The 24,165-nt window shown below is 42.6% G+C and overlaps 1 protein-coding gene across 4 annotated transcripts; it reads right to left on the bottom strand.

Annotated features, from left to right (window-relative positions):
- Positions 1 to 720: 720 nt before the first annotated feature.
- LOC117395238 (zinc finger protein ZFP2-like) lies at positions 721 to 23,662 on the bottom strand. Of its 4 annotated transcripts, XM_059005783.1 has the most exons (5): positions 23,536 to 23,662; positions 23,247 to 23,361; positions 22,436 to 22,698; positions 20,441 to 20,942; positions 721 to 3,059 (listed from the first exon to the last, which is right to left on the bottom strand). In XM_059005783.1, the coding sequence occupies exons 3-5, from the start codon at positions 22,655 to 22,657 to the stop codon at positions 1,858 to 1,860; spliced, it is 1,926 nt and encodes a 641-aa protein (XP_058861766.1). In that variant the 5' UTR covers positions 22,658 to 22,698; positions 23,247 to 23,361; positions 23,536 to 23,662; the 3' UTR covers positions 721 to 1,857. The 4 variants fall into 4 exon arrangements, with proteins under 4 accessions (XP_058861766.1, XP_058861764.1, XP_058861763.1 ...); XM_059005781.1 differs by lacking the exon at positions 23,247 to 23,361; XM_059005780.1 differs by lacking the exon at positions 23,536 to 23,662 and having other exon boundaries at positions 23,275 to 23,523.
- Positions 23,663 to 24,165: the final 503 nt, after the last annotated feature.

Below are 24,165 nucleotides of genomic sequence, written 5' to 3'. Positions count from 1 at the left end.
TTATTCTACTTCTAACCGTCACTCTGGGACTCCAGCTTCATTCAGTGGCAGTGGATCAGGGACACAGTTTACACTGAGCATCAGTGGAGTGCAGCCTGAAGATGCAGGAGATTATTACTGTCAGCAGGGCAATAGCTACACATTCACACAGTGATACACGTCCGTACAAAAACCTCCCTCAGCTCTGCAGGAACTGCTCTGGCTCATAGACAGTAACCACAGGGGCTGAGGCTGAGAGCAGCTGCAGAGCTGCTACAGTCGGACTGCACAGAGCTGGGTTTGATTAGGCTGTGTCAGTGGTATAGCCTGGATTCAAACCAGCGCTCTCCGGGCTATAGGGCACATCCTGCACTCCGGCACAGTGCCTTTGCTGAATGCTCCACTCAGGAGCCCCTGAATTTTATAATTTTTAGAAGATTTGTTTTTATTTTATTAAGTAAGCAATATTAATAAAATAATTTCAGTATGAATGTAAAATGTTGTTTAATGACAGTGATGACATTTGAATGTGTCCAACGTGAAAGATCATTTAAAGAAAGACCAGGTCAATGATCTAGTCTTAGAGCCCACCGTGGGGGACATTAGTGCTGCTATTACTTAACAATGTGAGGAAGTAAACAATAATCTATTTGCTTTACTTCATTCTTTTTCTTGTTTTCATCATTTAAAAACCTGCATACAGAAGAGATGTGTTCATACTCAGAAAAGTAGTCCAAAGAGTTTGATGATAAAAACAGCATTTTAATGACAAAGAGCAATTAATTTGACCTCCGAGAGACACACAGCAGATATTAATAGTGACCACAAGAGGGAGCCAGAGCACCACTGCTGTCCATAATGTAACAACACAGTAATAAGACTATTGAAATAGGCAGTAGCAGTTACCTCCCCAGTCAGCCCAGTTCTCCCATTGTTAACACAAGGCTCCTCACACCCAGTCATCTAAACATTCCAGTGTGGGTCTGTGTCTGGAGGAAGGAGCTGCTCACAGTGATGCATGCAGGGAAACACTGACTCTAAAATCTCAACCTGCAACTTCCACCCCTGACACTTCTAGTATATTTGTTGTCTTACATTTGATTTCTATAAGAATCCAGACTGACGCAGATAGTCAAAGTAAACAGCTTTTATTTCCCTAATCAAATACAGCTCATCGCTTAGCTTGTGCCCTGCTTGTTGTGTTATCTGGTTTTACACTTTGAATTTGCACAAGGTGGGGCAAGCAGCAACACACAGTCTAAAAGCGCATCCACATTTACTCTATTACAGCTGCCTTGTGCCATTCTATGCAAAATAATTAACAATAGCAGTTTGTTTCCTCCTTCAAAGGGTTTACCAGGAGAGCTGCTCTGTGATACATGAGCACTCAGATTCTGATCCAATCCGAAATTATGTCTTTCGTATTACAATGTGAGTGTGTGTCTCAGTCACTTCAATCATACAAAGAGCATTTCAAGAGGAGCGATAAAGTGGAGCGAAGCGATCAAAAAAAAGGCGCCAAGTTAGAAGCAAGAATTGTGTGAATCTTGGGCCCCAGCACCTTTCCAATTGTGCCTATTTGCTTGACAAGATTGGCCTAATTGCTTCTCCTAACTTGGATTTTTGCATTTGAGATCACCCCTTTAAACAGCTGTTTGTCGAACTTGTTTTTGTCATGGGATATATTTAATATAGGGAGGTAATCACTCCATAGTGGTTGGCTTTGTGCTAAGGGCGAGGTCGTTACACTAGTAAATTCCATTTAAGGATTTTTTCTGACTGTCTCCTCGGCTTGGGCAGCCACACTATTCAGCAGCACACTGCTGTGCTGAAATGCCAGGAAGCAAAATGGATAAAAGTTATTTTTATGCAGGAACATTATTTACATTTTCTTTTTTTTTTCTCTCCTGTGTGAATTTGCTGGTGTGTAACACGGGATCTTGACTGACTGAAACTCTTCCCACAATCAGAGCAGCGGTACGGTTTCTCTCCTGTGTGAACGCGCCGGTGTGAAACAAGGTGTCCCGACCGTCTGAAAGTCTTTCCACAGTCAGAGCAGCGGTACGGTTTCTCTCCTGTGTGAATACGCTGGTGTGCAGCAAAGGATGCCAAGTGACCGAAACTCTTCCCACAGTGAGAGCAGTGATACGGTTTCTCTCCTGTGTGAATGTGCCGGTGTACAGCAAAGGATGCTGAGTGACGGAAACTTTTCCCACAGTTAGAGCAGTGATACGGTTTCTCTCCTGAGTGAATTCGCTGGTGTGAAACAAGGTTTGCTAACGAACTGAAACTCTTCCCACAGTCAGAGCAATGAAACGTTTTTTCTCCTGTGTGAATCCGCTGATGTTTTCCAAGTTGTCCTGACTGACTGAAACTTTTACCACAGTCGGAGCAGTGATATGGCTTTACTCCTGTGTGAGTTCTCTGGTGTTTTACAAGGTCTGTTGAATCCCTGAAACTCTTCCCACAGTCAGAGCAGTAATATGGTTTCTCTCCTGTGTGAATTCGCTGGTGTGTTACAAGTTGTCCTGATCGACTGAAACTCTTCCCACAGTCAGTGCAGTGATACGGTCTCTCTCCAGTGTGTATTCGCTGATGTATTAATAGGTGTTCTGACCGACTGAAACTCTTCCCACAGTCAGAACAGTGATATGGTTTCTCTCCTTTGTGAGTTCGCTTATGCAATTCAAAATTTCCAGACCGACTGAAACTCTTCCCACAGTGCGAACAGCGATAAGGTTTCTCTCCTGTGTGAATTCGTTGGTGTTTTGAAAGGTCTCCTGAGTTCCTGAAACTCTTTCCACAGTCAGAGCAGCAATGCGGTTTCTCTCCTGTGTGAATTCGCTGGTGTGCTGTACGGTGTCCTGATGACTTGAACCTCTTTCCACAGTCAGAGCAGCGATAGGGTTTCTCTCCTGTGTGAATTCGCTGGTGTATCACAAGGTCTCCTGAGTGCCTGAAACTCTTTCCACAGTCAGAGCAGTGATACGGTTTCTCTCCTCTGGTATATTTTAATTTCTCTCCTGTCAGTATTTTTAAATTCCTTAACTGGGTCCTTGCTTTAACTGCTGGACTGGAACCTGGAAAAAACAAACAGGAGTGAAAAATCAGAGCCGGTTTTAAGTAAGAAATGCAGAAAATGTTCCTTCCTCATTATGTCGTTTCATGACCTTTTCTGGGTTAGGTAGTGTAGGTAACTGTAGTGTAGTCCGCACCAGGGAGGCTGCAAAACTGATTTGATTTCATCCATCTGAACGCATGAAGGAACCTTCTAACCTCTCTTTAACTGAACTTTAGAGGAATACTAAGGATGAGTGAGTATAAGTTTAATTTATTCATCACAGGAATAGTAACCTACTATACTGTTTTTTCTGGTGTTGTTGATTATTGTTTATTATTTGTCAAAAAGGGTTGCAATGGGTACCTATCTGTTATTAATACTAGCCCGATCAGCTAGATTAGGATAGGGAGATTGTAGGAGGTAACAGAGCTGTACATTTCTACGAGGAATCTGTGCACTCTGATTCTGGGGCCCTGTGCCGATCTCGGAAGGTTTGATCAGGAGAGTCAGCCTAGAACTTTTAGTCTTTTTCGAAAAACAGATTTAAGGGGTGGTGTAAAGTAGACAGAGATTGGGTGTTTGAAATACTATACCAGAGTTGCCAGGTCCGCGGTTTTCCTTTAAAAAGACAGCCGCGGGAAATATTTAGGAGTCGCTGGTTGCTACTTTTTGGGCTACTTTCAAGAGGTCTCGTGGTTTTTTGGGCTAGTTTACTTTATACATATAAAAAAAGAATAACTTTATTAAAAATGTATAAACTTTTGCAGCCTACCCGCCGCAGTGCACACAAACTATGTAAAACTTTGTTTCCCAATAAAATAACATATTGCGCATGACCACAACCACCACTGCGCATGACCATGCGAGTGAACAGGAGTGAGAGACGAATGATTGTGTTAATTGACAGTGAAAAGCAGCCATTTTAAGAAACAGGGTAGAAACATCGAAACCGCTAAAAAGCAGGAAAAATAAAGAAGTAATCTAAATACTGAAAAAAATACTGCAAAGACTGAGAAAGAAAAAGGGTTACAAGCATGGATTAGCCGTGTACCTGGCGATGACTCAAAAGCAGCGTGTAGGTACTGTAAATGTGAAGTGCGAGCGCATCACAGCGATCTGTTAGCTCACAGGAAGACAGAGAAACATATTAGAAATGCAGCTCCCTATTCAAATACAAGAAGCTTATTTGACACAGGATTTAAGAAACAAGTTGACAATTCCATTAAAATATGCGAGTTGAAGCTGGCAGCCCATATTGCTTGCCTTTCCAGCATCCTCACCGTAGATCATTTGGGATGCATAGTCAGGGAAGTTGTACAGAAGGATATTAGTCTTCATAGAACAAAATGCTCAGCACTTATAAAATGTGTCATCGGGCCCATTGTTCATCAGGAGATGCTTGAAGACATCGCCAAAGAGCCATACTCTCTAATTGTGGACGAAAGCACAGACATCAGTGCAAACAAGCAACTGTGTGTGGTGTTCAGGTACTTCAGCAGAAAACATGAACGTATCATTTACCGGGATTGTTAGCTTGCCAGCCGGTGATTCTCACAGCATTGCAACAGCCTTGTTAAAAATTCTTAAAGGAAAACAAAAGAAGTGGAAAGATGCATTGGTCTGGCAACAGACGGTTGCAATACAATGTGTGGGAAAAATAATTCGGTACTAACAAAGTTAAGGGAGGTGAATCCAAAAATTGTGTACATCAAGTGTGTTTGTCATTCACTGCAGCTCTGTGCATCAAAAGCAATGGACGTACTTCCTCGAAACATCGAGTACATGGTATCACAGACATACTCGTGGTTTTCCCACAGCACTCAGCGTCAAAAGAAGTACCGCGATCTCTATGCCACCATTAATGTTGGCCCGCTGAAGATTTTGCAGCTTTCTGACACAAGATGGCTTGCAATTAGCCAGTGTGTTGATCGAGTGCTTTCTCAGTATGAAGAGCTAAAGTTGCACTTTCAGCTTACAAAGGACACTGAAAGGAATTACAATGCTGAACTGCTGTACCAGATGCATTCAGACCGCGTAAACAGAATGTATGTGTTTTTTTTTCAGCCCCTCGTCACTGAGGTCAACAGAATAAACAAGCTGTTTCAGCTTGATGGTGCCAATCCAGCGAAACCTCTTGCTGATTTAATGACATTTTACCGCAGTTTGATCCAACGAATCATGAAACCTCACGATTTTCCAACATGGTCATCTGTAATGGATTTTGACATAACGTCCGACAGAAACAGCTTGCCACTTTCAGCAGTGGACTTCGGGATCAAGTTCCAGTTAGAACTGTCACAATCAAAGATCGAACCTCAGAAAGCAGAGGATATCAAACACAGATGCAGAGATTACATGTTCGAGTTTCTGAAAGAGATCAAACAAAGATTGCCTCCTAATATCCAGCAACTTGAGTCACTTACCGTTCTCAGCCCAACTGTTGTACTCAGTTCCAAAAAGGAACAGATGGCAAATTTATCATTTTTGTACAATGGAGATCTTGGCAAACTCGAACAGCAATGGCGAGCTTTGAACAATGTACACTGGGAGCACACTGAAGACAACCAAATTAAAGAGTTCTGGGTTGAAGTGGCTAAACACTCCGATGCAGCTGGTGATAAAGATTTCACTGAACTTGGTCTTTTTGCCTTATCTCTTTTAGCCCTACCATTTAGCAATGCATCAGTGGAACGTGCTTTTTCACAAATGGCCCTAATCAAAACCAAACTAAGGACCCGCATGCAAGAGAAATTGTTGGAAAACATTCTTAGGGTCAGAGCATATATGCAGCGTAATAAGTGTTGCTGCAACCAATTTCAGCCATCCAAAGCAATGCTGTCACTGTTTACAGGCGACATATATGAAGCAAATAACGCAGAAGATGGTGCAGACTCAGAGGAGCTTTTTTGAAACTAATATTATATATATATATATATATATATATATATATATATATATATATATATATATATATATATATATATATATATATAATGATTTCCATTACACGAGAGTAGGTGTTAAAACTTCATGCTGATTTGAACTCGGCTCTCGCCAAGATAAGCACCAACTAAGACGTAGCTTTACAGTAAACTAATATGATCCATATGCGTCTCCATCCATTTACGTTTCCTTCCATATGATGATGTAGATATCCTTCTGTCTGGTGTTAATGGCTGAAGTGTAATGCTGGCTCCAGGGATCAGCTTATTTTGCCTCCCTGGCGCATCAGCACACACAACGGCTGCGATGCTGGCTCCGGGGATCAACCAAAGTGCGGCCTCCCCAGCGCATCAGCATGACAACCGTCTGGATTGAGCTAAGTAGGGTACATCTCTGGGGTTTTCAAGTGGGCACCTTCCATCCTCAGTGTTTCGTCGACTAGCCCACGACACCTCAAGAGGGCTCGACGGTGATTCTGGCGTCCCAGCATCACCCCCCTCCGTCCCCCACTCAACTCAGCCCAGCTTACTTACCTGTCCCCAGCCAGAATCTTTCCGTCTCAACCACAGCCAGTTGCTGCTCCTCTCTGCTGCTTCAGATAAGTTCTTCACTGTGCGACGCAACTCTTGGCCACTGAATCCGACGTCTCTGAGAAACCGGGTTGTAGAGTGTGCCACAAATCCTCGACAACCCACTTCCACTGGGTAAACCCGAACTCTCCATCCTCGCTGTTCCGCTTCAGTGGCTAGTTGAGCATACCGCAGTTTCTTCCTCTCATACGCCTCATCTACAGCGTCCTCCCATGGCACTGTTAACTCTACCAGGTGAACAAGGCGTGCTGATCCAGACCACAAGACAATATCTGGTCGAAGGTTAGTGGTGGCAATCTCAGGTGGAAAAATAAGCCGTTGACCAACATCTGCCAGCATATTCCAGTCTCTAGCAGCTTCCAGTTGTCCTGGGCGAGGATTGGTTTTAACACCTTTTCTTGGTGGTTGCTCTCCTGGGCGGAGGAATGTTGTCTTTTGTGTGTAATGTTTTGATGGAACAGGTGGCAACTTATTGGTCATGTTACGCTTGTCTTCCAATGCTAAGGCCAAACATCGCAGCACCTGGTCATGGCGCCAAGTAAACCGTCCTTGGCTAAGAGCCACCTTACATCCTGTCAAAATGTGCCTTAATGTTGCAGGTGATGAACACAAAGGACATGAGGGATCCTCTCCTACCCAGAGGTTTAGGTTCTGTGGTGATGGGAGAACATCATATGTTGACCTGATGAGGAAACTGATCCTGCTCTGTTCCATTGACCATAGGTCTTGCCAGCCAATCTTGCGTTGTTCCACACTCTCCCATCTCATCCATTCTCCCTGTTTGGCCTGGGAAATGGCCTTTATACACCTCATCCTCTCCTCCTGCTTTTGCACCTCGTTGACTACCAGCTTCCTTCTTTGAGCTGGGGCCGCCTTGTGCCATGTAGGAGGAGTTGAACTGAAACCAAGACCCCCTCTTCCATGCTGAACTTGCCCCATGATATCACCAATTCGAAGGGCAGCCTTTGCATCTTCCACAGCTTTCTTTGCCGCCCACTTTCTTCCAGTTTTCAACACAGGTGCTGCCTCCCTTACGCATTTATCGCGTGACTCTACTAATGTCATTTCCAGTCTGACCTTGGCGCACTTAAACTCCTCGGTTAGAGCAGAGACTGGTAGCTGCAGTATTCCTTTACCATAAAGTCCCACTCTGCTGAGGCAGCGTGGAACTCCCAACCATTTCCTGATGTATGAACTGATTAAAGCTTCCAGCTTCTCTACTGTTGTCAAAGAAACCTCGTACACAGTCAGTGGCCACAGCAACCTCGGCAGTAGACCAAACTGAAAGCACCAGAGTTTTAGTTTACCTGGTAGAGCGCAGCTGTCTATGCTCTTCAACCCTTCCACTGCTTGTTGTCTAACTTCTCCCACACGAACTGTGTCCTTTAGATCCCCGTCGTACCATCTCCCAAGACTCTTCACTGGCTTCTCAGACACTGTTGGTATTGCCTCACCATTAATGAAGAATGTTTTATCTACTACTTTGCCTTTAATTATAGAGATGCTCCTTGATTTAGTGGGCTTGAATTGCATTCGTGCCCATTCAATGTTATTGGTTAATTTGCCCAATAATCGATTAGTGCAGGCTACTGTTGTAGTCATGGTTGTCATGTCATCCATGTATGCTCGAATTGGTGGTAGTCGCATTCCAGAAGCCAAGCGCTCTCCTCCTACTACCCATTTTGATGCCCTAATGATTACTTCCATTGCCATGGTAAAAGCCAGTGGAGAAATGGTGCATCCTGCCATTATTCCAACCTCTAGGCATTGCCATGTAGTGCTGAATTCTGAAGTTGAAAAACTGAATTGCAAATCTCCAAAATAGGCTTTCACTAAATTTGTTATTGTCATCGGTACACTGAAAAAATCAAATGCTGCCCAAAGTAGTTCATGTGGCACTGAACCATATGCATTAGCCAAATCCAGGAATGTCACATGGAGCTCCTTCCTCTCCTTTTTAGCTGATTGAATTTGTTGCCAGATCACATTGATGTGTTCTAAGCAACCTGGGAAACCTGGAATGCCCGCTTTTTGTATTGAAGTGTCAATGAAGCAGTTCTTTAATAGGTAAGCTGACAATCTCTGAGCAATAATGCTGAAGAAAATCTTGCCTTCTACGTTTAATAGGGAAATGGGACGAAACTGACTGATGCTTGTAGAATCTTTTTCTTTAGGTATAAAGACTCCACCTGCTCGGCGCCATGCTCTTGGTACAACCTGTTTTTCCCATGCCACTTTCATCAATTTCCACAGAATTCGTAGAACTCCTGAAGCACTCTTGTACACTCTGTACGGAACTCCATTAGGCCCTGGAGATGATGAAGCCCTTGCTTTTTTCACAGCTTGCTCTATTTCTTTCCACTTAGGTGCACAGTCCTCCATTTGGTATTCTGGTGGATTGATAGGTGGGATGTCTGACGGAATTGACATAGGCTCCTGCCTTTTTGAATCTGTATGTGTTTCCTCCAAATATCTCTCCAGCTCAACCTTAGATGCTTTTAGTGTGCCATTCTTCTCACTGGTGAATAACTTCTTTACAAATTTGAATGGGTCTTTATAAAAGTTAGCTCTCGCACGCTCCTTCTTTTTGTAGCGTTTCCGTAGGCGCTCAGCTCTGCGCAATGTTGCAAGCTTATCTTTTATGACCCTTTGTAAGAGATTGAGTCCCTCCTTCTGACTTTGTTCTGCTCTTCTCCATTGGTTCCTCAGCTGTCTCCTTTCTCTAACTAAGCGTTCAATCTCCTGCTGCCGTCTAGACTTTCCAGGAATAGTTTGTACTTTTTCCTTCCTTTTTTCAACTCCAAACCTCTCACTTCCATATGCGTAGATGATGTCCCCAAATTTATCCAGCTTCTTTTCAACTGTTCCACTTAATCTTTCCAATGCAACGCAGAGATCTGTGTTTACTGTGTCCCATGCAGTTTTCTCACAAGCTCTTGGCCATTTAACTCCAGGCTTGTGCCCGTTGAGGTTCTTTTCTCTCTTATGCTGGTTTGTCTGACCGGGTTCACAAGGATCATTAGGTTCATCACTAACTGTGTCCATGCAAGTCCTCCTCACATCTATGACAGGGGTGCTGATATCCTGCGAACTGTGGTTTGCTTCCTGTCGCTGGATTTCATTCGACTGACTTGACTGACTTCGTAAGAAGTACTGATCAATGCGAGGCCCTTGTCCCTTCTCCCTCAAGCATTTCATTCTCCCTTGATGAATCTTCAAACCCCTGACAGTTGTCGCCTTGCTCCAGCCGCAGACACAAACCTGGAGTTCCATGTCTTTGTTAACTGCAGATCTTGAACTAGTCTTTTGTGAAGTACTCTCCATACTCATATCCGTTTCCGTTCCTAAGTCGTTAACCGTGTTGTCCAACGTTGAGTCATCTTCCGCCCCCGCTCTCGCAGACTCTAGGGGTATTTTTCTCTTTAATTTCTTAGAAGCCTTGGGCGGGTGTCTCCAGCATCCTGTAAACACAGAGCTGGATACTGCCGACAAGGGTAGCTAACCCTTACCAGCCCCAATGGGGTCTCTTTCCTCCTGTCAGCTGTCTCTCCAGGCTGTCACAAGGTCTTTCCCTTGTTGCCAGCTGCACTATTCACAGCAGTCACTGGACGTATCCAGATCTTCATGATTTCCATTACACGAGAGTAGGTGTTAAAACTTCATGCTGATTTGAACTCGGCTCTCGCCAAGATAAGCACCAACTAAGACGTAGCTTTACAGTAAACTAATATGATCCATATGCGTCTCCATCCATTTACGTTTCCTTCCATATGATGATGTAGATATCCTTCTGTCTGGTGTTAATGGCTGAAGTGTAATGCTGGCTCCAGGGATCAGCTTATTTTGCCTCCCTGGCGCATCAGCACACACAACGGCTGCGATGCTGGCTCCGGGGATCAACCAAAGTGCGGCCTCCCCAGCGCATCAGCATGACAACCGTCTGGATTGAGCTAAGTAGGGTACATCTCTGGGGTTTTCAAGTGGGCACCTTCCATCCTCAGTGTTTCGTCGACTAGCCCACGACACCTCAAGAGGGCTCGACGGTGATTCTGGCGTCCCAGCATCACCCCCCTCCGTCCCCCACTCAACTCAGCCCAGCTTACTTACCTGTCCCCAGCCAGAATCTTTCCGTCTCAACCACAGCCAGTTGCTGCTCCTCTCTGCTGCTTCAGATAAGTTCTTCACTGTGCGACGCAACTCTTGGCCACTGAATCCGACGTCTCTGAGAAACCGGGTTGTAGAGTGTGCCACAAATCCTCGACAACCCACTTCCACTGGGTAAACCCGAACTCTCCATCCTCGCTGTTCCGCTTCAGTGGCTAGTTGAGCATACCGCAGTTTCTTCCTCTCATACGCCTCATCTACAGCGTCCTCCCATGGCACTGTTAACTCTACCAGGTGAACAAGGCGTGCTGATCCAGACCACAAGACAATATCTGGTCGAAGGTTAGTGGTGGCAATCTCAGGTGGAAAAATAAGCCGTTGACCAACATCTGCCAGCATATTCCAGTCTCTAGCAGCTTCCAGTTGTCCTGGGCGAGGATTGGTTTTAACACCTTTTCTTGGTGGTTGCTCTCCTGGGCGGAGGAATGTTGTCTTTTGTGTGTAATGTTTTGATGGAACAGGTGGCAACTTATTGGTCATGTTACGCTTGTCTTCCAATGCTAAGGCCAAACATCGCAGCACCTGGTCATGGCGCCAAGTAAACCGTCCTTGGCTAAGAGCCACCTTACATCCTGTCAAAATGTGCCTTAATGTTGCAGGTGATGAACACAAAGGACATGAGGGATCCTCTCCTACCCAGAGGTTTAGGTTCTGTGGTGATGGGAGAACATCATATGTTGACCTGATGAGGAAACTGATCCTGCTCTGTTCCATTGACCATAGGTCTTGCCAGCCAATCTTGCGTTGTTCCACACTCTCCCATCTCATCCATTCTCCCTGTTTGGCCTGGGAAATGGCCTTTATACACCTCATCCTCTCCTCCTGCTTTTGCACCTCGTTGACTACCAGCTTCCTTCTTTGAGCTGGGGCCGCCTTGTGCCATGTAGGAGGAGTTGAACTGAAACCAAGACCCCCTCTTCCATGCTGAACTTGCCCCATGATATCACCAATTCGAAGGGCAGCCTTTGCATCTTCCACAGCTTTCTTTGCCGCCCACTTTCTTCCAGTTTTCAACACAGGTGCTGCCTCCCTTACGCATTTATCGCGTGACTCTACTAATGTCATTTCCAGTCTGACCTTGGCGCACTTAAACTCCTCGGTTAGAGCAGAGACTGGTAGCTGCAGTATTCCTTTACCATAAAGTCCCACTCTGCTGAGGCAGCGTGGAACTCCCAACCATTTCCTGATGTATGAACTGATTAAAGCTTCCAGCTTCTCTACTGTTGTCAAAGAAACCTCGTACACAGTCAGTGGCCACAGCAACCTCGGCAGTAGACCAAACTGAAAGCACCAGAGTTTTAGTTTACCTGGTAGAGCGCAGCTGTCTATGCTCTTCAACCCTTCCACTGCTTGTTGTCTAACTTCTCCCACACGAACTGTGTCCTTTAGATCCCCGTCGTACCATCTCCCAAGACTCTTCACTGGCTTCTCAGACACTGTTGGTATTGCCTCACCATTAATGAAGAATGTTTTATCTACTACTTTGCCTTTAATTATAGAGATGCTCCTTGATTTAGTGGGCTTGAATTGCATTCGTGCCCATTCAATGTTATTGGTTAATTTGCCCAATAATCGATTAGTGCAGGCTACTGTTGTAGTCATGGTTGTCATGTCATCCATGTATGCTCGAATTGGTGGTAGTCGCATTCCAGAAGCCAAGCGCTCTCCTCCTACTACCCATTTTGATGCCCTAATGATTACTTCCATTGCCATGGTAAAAGCCAGTGGAGAAATGGTGCATCCTGCCATTATTCCAACCTCTAGGCATTGCCATGTAGTGCTGAATTCTGAAGTTGAAAAACTGAATTGCAAATCTCCAAAATAGGCTTTCACTAAATTTGTTATTGTCATCGGTACACTGAAAAAATCAAATGCTGCCCAAAGTAGTTCATGTGGCACTGAACCATATGCATTAGCCAAATCCAGGAATGTCACATGGAGCTCCTTCCTCTCCTTTTTAGCTGATTGAATTTGTTGCCAGATCACATTGATGTGTTCTAAGCAACCTGGGAAACCTGGAATGCCCGCTTTTTGTATTGAAGTGTCAATGAAGCAGTTCTTTAATAGGTAAGCTGACAATCTCTGAGCAATAATGCTGAAGAAAATCTTGCCTTCTACGTTTAATAGGGAAATGGGACGAAACTGACTGATGCTTGTAGAATCTTTTTCTTTAGGTATATATATATATAAAAGTAAAAATGTTTTATTTGGTACATACTTTTTTCTTTGTACATTTAAAATTGACTTGAGATACACCTGCGTGATGATAACAGCTGGCCCTTACACGAGGAGTTTGAAGGTAAGAGGTTAAAAATGTTTTTTTATGTGTTATTTCAATGCATGGGGTATACTTTCAATTAACTTAACTTTTTTGTGTTTGCAAAAAAGAGCCAACAACTTGCCTTTTTTAATTTGTTAGGTGTATTTAATTGATGTGGCTGTTTAATTGATTTAAATGATGTGATCATCTAATTAGATTGGTGGCATAACTTTAAAAGATTGAACTGTTTTCTTCTTTGGGAAACAGTAGCAGCATTGAAGGATAGGGCTACATGTTAATGGTAATAAGCTTGGTTTCAGTAAAAAAAAAACAAATGAGGCTAGTTTTGAAGTGATTTTGGGCTATAAACACTGTAGAAATCTGGCAACCCTGTACTATACAGAGTATAATGGTCCTGATCCCATTCTGGTTGCGAAGACCAGGGAGTCAAGTTGTTTATTGCTAATTTCCTGAGAGGGACTGTACATACAGTTAAGCTTGCCTATGCTGGGGGGTTCCCGAGTGGCACATCCAGTAAAGGCGCTCCACGTGAGTGCAAGATGCGCTCTATAGTCTGCAAGTCGCGAGTTTGAATCTAGGCTATTCCTTTGCCGATCGAGGACAGGAGCTTCCAAGGGACGGCGCACAATTGGCCGAGCGTCGCCCGGGGGGAGGGAGGGCTTAGGTCGGACAGGGTGTCTCGGCTCACCGCACACCAGTGACCCCTGTATTCTGGCCGGGCGCCTGCGGGCTTGCCTGTAAGCTGACCGAGAGCTGCGTTGTCCTCCGACGCTGTAGCTCTTGGGTGGCTGCATGGTGAGTCTGCAGTGTGAAAAAAAGCGGTCGGCTTGATGGCACACGCTTCGGAGGACAGCGTGTGTTCATCTTCAACCTCCCGAGTCAGCGCAGGGGTGGTAGCGGTGAGCCAAGCGTAATAAAATAATTGGCCATTCCAAATTGGGAGAAAATAATAAATTACTGGCAACGACTAAGTTTATAAAAAAAATAAAAAAAGCTTGCCTATGTTGAGAGTAATTGAACATGCAAATGGGAAAGGCTAGCCTAGGTTGCAAGAGAACCCAGAGAGTCATTTGTTAGATTGGGTTGCAGGAGAAACCAGAGAGCAGTTGAATGCACAATAAGCTTGTCAAGGTTACAGGAGTTTTCTGGGAGTAATTGTGTGTACGATAACCTTGTTTGTTGATTGTAAATGAGAGAGTAATTGGAAATAAACTCATTGATTATATGTTGATTCACAAATCTGCTGTATAAAAATAGAATAAATGAATAAGAGTGATTGAATATTAACTCCAATATATCGGAGGACAAACCCGCCGATTAGCAATAAAGATCATTTTAAATCTGTGTATTAGAAATAAATGAATAAGAGTGATTGAATATTAAGTCTAGTATATTGGCAGGGGGGGGGGTAAGCCTGCCGATTCGGAATAAAGTCATATTCCCCAATAGATGTCATATTAACCCTGTAGACCCCAGATTAAATACAGAACCCTCCTGTAGATTCCTGAGAATTTTGACCAACAGTGGCGATTCCAACTAAGTTTGATTCAAATAAACATAACTAAAAAAAACAAGTAAAATGTATAATTACAGGTTTTATTAATTCTAAACAGGACAAATTATTCTTTGAAACAACACCAGCCTTGACAGTTTGTGCAAAGCAGACAGCAGAGTGAAGAGATGGGTAAGACGAAAGGGCTTCCGGGTCGCGTCCGCCACTGAAAAGAAAGGAGACGAGAAGGAAGGAGGGGCTTCTGTTCCATTAGCCAGTAAAATAAGAAGAGGCGGAAAAGGCGGCGGGGCAGAAGAAGGCAGCTGCCATCCTGTTGGTCAGGAAAGAAGGAGCTCTCAGCCTAGCAGTCTAAAGGGGAGGAGCTACCGCCAGCCAAGTTACCAGAGAAGGAGGCGGAGCTCTCAGCCCAGCATTCTCAGGGGGAGGAGCTACCGCCAGCCCAGGAAGGGGGAATGGCAGTCATGTCAACCAGAGGGGGCGGAGCTATGGTTCCCACGGGGAGAGAAAGTGAGCCTGTCGGAGCGTCTGGAGCCGACAGCACCCGTGCCTGAGTGGCCGTTTGCCCCAGCAGCAGCAGAGGAGTGGCTGTTGTCACCACTAGCAGCAGTGTGGCCACTGCCACCACCACCACCGCCAGAGCGGGTGTTGCTGACCCTATGCCCTGCACTGCAGCCAGATGGGTTAGTGCTGCTACATGGGGACATGGGGCTTAAGGGAAAATGTGGTGGTTAAACGTGCGCCTTCTAACAGAAACCCAGGGGGCAACAATAGGATAAAATTAGAGACAGCGGTTAGCAGACGGCAGGGCATCCAGGTTAGAAAAGGCAGCCATGTCCGTCTGGTATTTGACAGGTGTCAGGGTCAGGGTTGGCTGGACTCTAACTTTCCCACCCTCCCGCCCAGAGGTTAAACGTTATTAGGAGGGAAGGAAGGTAGCCTTTTCTGTTGGAACGGCTTTTGTGAAAGTGGGAGGAATATGATCAGGCAGTTGTCAAATGATTGGGCTTTTAAAAGAGAACTGAGTGCCAGTCAGTGCCAAAGTCATAGTCTTCAATGTCAAGTGTCAAAATGCTTGAGTGATGTTATGGGAAACATATAAAAGTTCAAAATGTATGTGAATTGTTTTTGAAAAAAAAAAAAAAAAAAGTACCAGAAAACTCTGACTATTCAAAAAGGTCGCTGTAAGAGATAGCCGTCTCTTTTAAAGAAGAACATAACATTAAGTTTCATATTGCACACACTATAGCTTCTAGAGGGAGAGTGAATTAGAGGACTGGGAATGTTAATCAAATCTCTTAACTGTTTCATCGATTTTTACCTACATAATTGGGTACAATTTGGTTTCGACAAACAAATAAATACAATAAATTGAACTGTGTTTGGGATCTCAAGCTGTGTTGTACGGACTGTGTGAGAATGGAGAGAAAGATGTCCAGCTGCATTCTGGGACTACAGGCTCTCACCACACAGACACACACACACACACTCATTTCAATGCCCACTTTTTAAATAATATACTTTGAATACTTAGAAGTGATTAGGAAGAAAATAACATGAATTTGGTGATTGATTTTGCATAGAATTAATTAACACATAAAGCATTTTGTTGTAAGAATCATTTAAATTGTTTATTTCTTACTTTTGATAAACACTGAAAGACCTTGGCTGTTAACTCAATCTGGTAGTTATGGACATGTTCATTAAATTACATTGAAGTTTTACCCAATTAGCCAAATTTGATAAATTACTGTGGATGGTCTTTAGGAGCAGATCCATTACGATGTTTATCTACCAGTTCCACTGAGAAAGATCCATGAGAATAAATGCAATTCATATTACAAAAATTAAAAGTAATCTGAACATTTTAAAAGTAAGACACATTGACATTGTAATAAGAAAACAAGTTTTACTTTAGCCATTAACTAATTAATGGCTTGTAGACTGAGATTATGGAAAAGCTAATGATTAAAAACTTTACAAAAGTGGCCTTGGGCAGCAAATTGGACGGGACCACGTGAAATTATAGACACATGTGGCGAGGGGAATATGATGGTTTGTAAAAACAAGGAAACAGCCGACATATAAATGGTTTCATGTGGATTAGTGCAAATTGTTTAAAGGCTGATATTGTCTAGAATACATTCTAAATTAAAGTCTTAGACCTATATTTCAATGGGGAGGTTGGGGCAAAAGTCATGCAATATATATTTAAGGTTTTCAAATATTAACAAAGAATAAATCCTTCACTTGATTTTTCATTTCAGAAGCTGCTGTTCTGTGTGCATTGGTGAGCCTGCTAGCAGTCACTGAAATGCACCCTTTAGTCCAGATCCCTGTGTTCCCTCAATGAGAGATCAACAAGCCGATTACTGCTTTGCTATGAACTAAGATCTGGTGGAAGCAGTGATTAACAAACAAGGAGAACTACACAGTGATGTTAACAGAGGGGAAGCGAGAACCCGCAATTGATACAGGCAGTACCTCCAGAACAAAATACTGATGAACAAAAACACATAAAACCTACTGCTTTGCCAAAGATTGGAGATGTCAAATCCCTAAAGAAAGAGGAACATGGAGGCTGGGTAATGACTTCATTCAAAGATTGGAGATGTCAAATCCCTAAAGAAAGAGGAACATGGAGGCTGGGTAATGACTTCATTCAAAGATTGGAGATGTCAAATCCCTAAAGAAAGAGGAACATGGAGGCTGGGTAATGACTTCATTCAAAGATTGGAGATGTCAAATCCCTAAAGAAAGAGGAACATGGAGGCTGGGTAATGACTTCATTCAAAGATTGGAGATGTCAAATCCCTAAAGAAAGAGGAACATGGAGGCTGGGTAATGACTTCATTCAAAGATTGGAGATGTCAAATCCCTAAAGAAAGAGGAACATGGAGGCTGGATAACGACTTCATTCAAATATTGGAGATGTCAAATCCCTAAAGAAAGACGAACATGGAGGCTGGGTAATGACTTCATTCAATATCCATTGTTGTTGAAAAATTCCTAATGGGGGGGGGGGGGGATCGGACATTCCCTTTAAGGAGTTGCGAATTCATCCCTTCAATGCAAAACACACTGGAACTTACTGGTTGCAATATACCACACAATAAACTTGGACCACTCTCAATGTGTTTCAGCTTTCATTTCTGAAACAAAAACCCATTATTATTGCCACGACCATGACCAAAACCACTGATACCACATAGTCCACAGACTACTCCAGGATCCGCAAACAGACTTGTGTTTACTCGTTTCAAAAAGACTACTGTTGAAAATGTTCAAATAATCAATGTTGACTGTGCTTATTAATGTTGATAGTTGGAATAATATGCTAGAAATGTATTGTTTAAACGACATTAGGTCTAACTCGAATGTTATCCAGGGTGCCGTTTCCCAAAAGTAACTCGACCATCGTAACAGCAACGTGTCAAATCTGATGTGTTTCCCAAACACCGTCGTTAGTCAAGTAGCTCATGAATAGCATTGTGGGTTCACGAGCGGTCTGGGGTAATTGCGAGGAGACTTTGTGAGCACACAAGGGCTGCGGAGCACCACTTGAAGTGTGTGTGTTGAGGGCATCAAACATATACATTCTGGTTTAAGTTTAATAATTCTTGCTTTGAACAGTATATCGCGTTGCTTTGTGTTGAATTTATTGCATTTATAACAAATAAAAAGGGTAATTTTATTAAGAATAAAAAAGACCAGTATTTAATTGTATCGTTTTGAAGCCAGGTTACCTTCAATTGCAATGTGTAAAATAAAGACGCATTATATGAGGGCAGAAGTACAAAGTTTAGTAATACAAAGTGTACATAAGATCATGATTTAAATGGAAATTGAAATGATATCTGGAAGATGCTGTTATCACAATACATAATGGTTACTCCCCATGACCCTGTAAAGGATTAAGCGGTTATGGAAATGGTTACTTGGATATACTGAACGGAGACATCACCACCAGGGGCCATAAGAAAAAACAAACTATTATTATTATTGCGCTGTAAGCCTAACCTACCTGCATTCTATATCTGGGATGGATTGAACTTATTATTACCAGTATTAGACCTATTATTATTTCATTACTTATCTTTATTAATAGACAACATTGATCTATATTTATAAACAAAAGTGCTAGTAGTTTATATCTTTAATTTACTTATTTGTATATAGAGCTTGTTTTTACTGTACCGTCAGTTCAGGGGAGTCCAGATGAGAAGAGAAAGATTGAGTTTGGCACGGTTGTTTTGTATCCCTTTTCACTGTAATAAACCCTCCATGCTTGATTCAAGTGGCCTGTTCGCATTTATATAACCCATGCCTGGCTGTCTAATCTTTTTAAACCCTTACAATATTACAGTATATTAACAATACAAATTTTTATTTCTGCTTGTTCATTTTCCAAAGTTTCCTCGTCTATATAATCGCCAGGTCTCAAATAAATTGGCAGTCTCCAATAGGCGCTGGTCTGCTTGTGAGTTTTGTAAATAAATGCCTGGCCGTTTAATAGAAGTTTCACGGTATGTGTTAATGTCCATTTAACTGCTGTTAAATACTTTTGTACATGTCCGGCTACAGAGATTAGCACTGTCTCTCAGAGCCGGCCGTAGGGCAAGGCAAGCAAGGTGACCGCCTAGGAGGGCCCCACCCCCAAATTGTGTATATGACGTCTTGAAATGAATCCCGATTCAGACTCTTCACAATAATCACCTCCAAAATATATTGATTTCTGCTGACCAATTTACTGTATGCACAGACTGACAGAGTGGATGTATTTCCTCATGTGTGTACTTGTTCTGCCATAACGGCCCTTTTATTGAAGGATGGGTCCTGATCATGACATGCTTTTATTAATTAGTAAAAAAAAATACTTTAAAAAAAAAAAAGAAAAAACTCAAGCAAAAAAGTAAACCTACAAAAAGGACCCTTCACTACAGCATTCACACAGCGATATTACAGGCTCAGCTGCAATTTGGCAGCATACCTCCATTTACATAGAAGGCAGATCATGCAGTGTTAAAACATGCTGCCGGTGTGTCACACTTCAAAAGAATATACTGTATGCTGCACACATTAAATAGGGATTCGTTTTTTAAAAAACAAAAACATTCTGTTCTTCAAATCTGCAAGAGCACAAAACATAAAGTCTACCGGTAACTCACATTTCAGTATGTTGCTTAGACAAGTTAAACTGATAGTTTGTTTCAATCTTTTTGTGCCAAGTAATCATACACATAAAACAGTAGGCTACAGTATTTTAATTAAAGAATAAACCATTTTAGCCAGAACTCTAACTTATTCTAATAAATTAAACTTTGTTTTATAATATAAAGCAGAAATGCTGTTAACATATGGTATTTTTAACAGTATTTGTGTTTTTATCATTTATATTCTGAGGTGAAATTAAATATTTAAGCTATTTATTACCCAACCTGTGACATAAAATATACAATATTGTAGCCTACGCTGGTCAGACAGTTGGTTTCGAACTTCAGCCCCGTGTCATCAGCTGCAGATGTGGGCAGGACCAGATTTCAGAACACGAAAAAATAAGGGGAGTTTTAGGACTGTACCAGTAACATCTATTACACACATTATAGGGTGTTACATACTGTCCTATATAAAATGTGGTGTCTGTTCACAGTGAGAAAAATCTGCTTCACACCGGCACTGTGCCTCCACTGAACCACCTTGAGAGTGTCGCTGCATTTACCAGGATTTCCCATTGACACTGAAAGTGATTCCGCATCAGTGCCGCCACAGACACAGTGATTTGCTTCAGTGTAGACATGTGAAATGAACCTGGATGCTAATGTGGAGCCCTGCTATCTGTTCTCAGCCTCTCAGTCACATTGTGGCCATCACTCAGTGTAGAATGACAATGTCACAGCTAGTCAGTCACTCACCTGCTGGACTGCACTCTGAATGTGAGCTCTCGTCGTCCTGTCCACCTCCTTGTGTGCTATTGGGAGAGCCTTCCTCTCCAGAGCCTTGCTTTCTCACATAGATTCTCTCCAGCACCACGCTACACTCCCGCAGGTGTACCGGACCCAGCTCAGTGGGGGCTGCTTTCAAGTCTTCGGATTCTTCCTTCCCTGGTTTCAAGAGTACCTCCTCTTTCAGGGGCTCCAGTTTAATACGCACCATTTCCAGCACCTCTTCTTTCATAAGAACTGGTTCTTCTGTCTGGGAGATCTCCAGTTCGTTGCGCTCAGCTTTAATTCCAGACACCACTGGCTTGATGCTGTCACAGGGCGTCTCACAGAGCTCCTGTTTAATGGGGAGGGCAGCCAGTCCAGTGAACTCCAGTCTAATGGGGACCAGTTCAAGTTTAGGGAGCTCCTCTTTAATCGGGACAGATTCCATCTTCACATTGTCCAAGGCATCAAACGTGGTTCTGCTTGGTAACTGTCAGAAAACAAAAGAAAAAAAGATTAAGGGCTGGTTTCATATCTGATTAGCACTAATCACCGTGTTTGTGGCGGCACTGATGCGGAATCACTTTCAGTGTCAATGGGACATGCTGGTAAAATGCAGAGACTCTTTATTCTGTCACTGACCCGTCTCTCGAGGTGGTTCAGTGGCGGCACAGTACCGGTTCTGAAGCAGATGTTTCTCAGTGTAAACTGCAATGCCACAACAGACACTGCATTTTACACAGAACAGTACGTAACACCCTATTATATTTGTAATGGACGTTAATGGTACAGTCCTAAAAAAACATTTTTTTGTGTTTTGAAATAGGGTTCAACCCATCTGCAGCAGGGAGCCGAAGTTCAAAACAAACAAACTGCAGTGTACAAAAATGAGGGTCGATAGAATAAAAGAAGTCATTTTTAAATTACTAAATGATGCTTTAATCATGTCAGACTTTGTGTAGATCAACTTATTTAAAAATGGATTGATTTGATCGATTGCTCAAAGTAGGTGTTAATCCGCAGGGATCCTAGAAATCTGTTTATAACAGAATACTGTGGAAAAATGCGCAATTTGCATTTTGGCAGAGAATTTGTATTTTTTACATTTTGTGAAGAATGCAAAGAACATCTATGAACCCCACCAACTGAATGAGTTGTAAATGTTTTAATGTAAGCACCAGTGACACTTCTGCAATGTGCACATCATCACCCTGTTGTGTTTGATCAACCGCTACACCTACACTCTACAAGAAGCCTGGGAAAGTACTGGATGCACTTCATTCATCCCGTGGGGATAAAATAAAATAAGGGTTTTGGAGGTTGCCTGTGCTTTGAAGTTTCGGTTAGGATTGTTAGGATTATGGTAAATTATAAAAAAAAAAAAATCATGTGATGAACGAATAGCAACTGCCCACCAGCATCGAGTATGTGAGACCTCAGCCCCCCTCAGGCAAAGTCAGCATTTTAAAAGGGGGCTCAACCCCCCCTGTGTTTTGAGACATGTCAGGGCATCCCTGCTGATCACAAATGAAAAGAAAAATGGTTTCACATTACTAGCGTGAAATACATTGAAAGCACTTAGATCAAAATACCTATACAGTTTGTATACACAGCAATGCAGTCGAATACATTTGCCTAGAGATTTATTGGTAGAGAACTTCTGACAGATATATCTTATAGTCAGTCTGACATACATAACCAACCCATAAATAATTCTTTAAAAAAGAAAATCTTATAACTGCTGTGACTACATTTTCACCATTCTGGTTGTGGTCACGTTCATGGGTTCTTTGTTAAAGATCACTTAACTCTGTTATTTTACGGTCAAAACTACAGATATATATCTATAGATAGATCTAGAGCTACAATCAGCAGAGTTCAAGTGAGATTTTGGTCCATCATCTTGGGTGATGATAAGAACACGAGAGAGTACACATAGTTCTATATATGTCTCTGGAGGGGTTCCAGTTTAGTAATACACACCATTTCCAGCACCTCTTCATTCACAGGAAGGGGTTCTTCTGTCTGGGAGATCTCCAATTCATTGCGCTCAGCTTTAATCCCAGACACCTCCGACTTGATGCTGTCAGATGGCATCTCACAGAGCTTCTGTTTAATGGGGAGGGAAGACAGTCCAGAGAACTCCAGTCTAATGGGGACCAGTTCAAGTTTAGGGAGCTCCTCTTTAATCGGGACTGATTCCATCTTTAAACTGTCGCAGTATCAAATGGGGTTCTGCTCGGTAGCTGCCAAAAATAAAAAAAAAAGAAAGATTATAAGTCCTGTCAAAGAGGTTTAAGTGGGGGCTCCTGACAGGCACACCCAGTAAAAGCGCTCGCCCGAGTGCAGTGGATTTGTATTTCACTTTCAGACTCCAGAAACTTAAAAATACCAGAATTATTCTGATCTGACTCTTAAGGTGGATTTCACTTTTAAATCGCCACAAAACATGAAGATGTTTAGTTTAAATTACTGATTGCGCGTGCGTCTATTAAAAAACACTCCTGCAAATTCGGCGATTTTTCGGTTTAACCCTGAAGCAGAAATCGTGTTAACCATTGACACACACACACACACACACACACACACACACACACACACACACACACACACACACACACATATATTAAACATGGATTACATTGTCAATGTGTAGTTTATACTAACGTGATAATGTTTCAGAAAATGCGGAAACATTTGACTACATGATGTATTCACACACAAACAGGAAACAGGCTGCTCTCGTACAAGCAGTGTTATAAATTATGGGGTTTCCACAAACGATTAGACTCACACTGTGTATTACTTCTAAATGAACACACTTTATTGAAAATCACACATCCGGTACAACGAACTCCGCTCTTCCCAGAATCCCGCTCTCCAACATCTTCCTACCAGACCCCATCTCCCTGTAACAAAGGTTCCCACCGAGTAAGCGCTACAATTCATTGAATCACCAGACTGTTACATTTGCTTAGTTGCAGGTTAGTAATATTACGAAAGCACACAATTACTTTAATTGCTTGTTCTTATATCACTGACCAATATAAATCCAGGATTTTATGAAATGGTTAACAACTCACCCGCTACTAATCTTCAAAACTCAAACCCGCCGCAAATCTTGCGCTTTAAAATGATGCGTCCGGTTCAGTTGAGTTTTTGGAAACCAAGCTTGTTCTGGGGGCAGAACGAATGCTTTGCTTCTGATTGGTTACTTGCGACTCTAAAATGTTTAATGGAACATTTGATTGGCCAGATTATGTGACAAAAAGTTGGTGGGGAAAGACTGGGAAAAATTTAGGTGTGTCTGACTTTGCGGTTAGAACTACCCACTGAAATGCATAGAATTATATAAAATATTGTATAGAAGAACAGAGGCTGTATCAAACTACCGATATATATATTTTTTTTTTAATTTTGCAAGATTCGTACATATACAATATTTTAATACCAGTGTTTCCAAAGATGGTTTATTCAAGTTTTTCATGGCAATGCAGTGTTGGTGATACAGAATGAGACTTGAGTTTAAAATATGTCTGCCTTGAGCAAGTGCAGGTCTGTGTCCCTCCTGACCGAATCATCTGACGAGCATAAACAAATAACCACTAAACCTACTGCTGCCCCTCGTCAGCGGAGTCCAATGACACATCTAGCCCTTTATCATTCATTACACAATACAACTGAGATCGGCTGTTTTAATAACGGTGTGTGGA

Source organism: Acipenser ruthenus, chromosome 32 (genome assembly GCF_902713425.1).
Source record: "Acipenser ruthenus chromosome 32, fAciRut3.2 maternal haplotype, whole genome shotgun sequence".
NCBI lineage: Eukaryota > Metazoa > Chordata > Actinopteri > Acipenseriformes > Acipenseridae > Acipenser > Acipenser ruthenus.
Note: the sequence above shows the minus strand (reverse complement) of the source record. Positions and strands in the feature narration are given on the sequence as shown.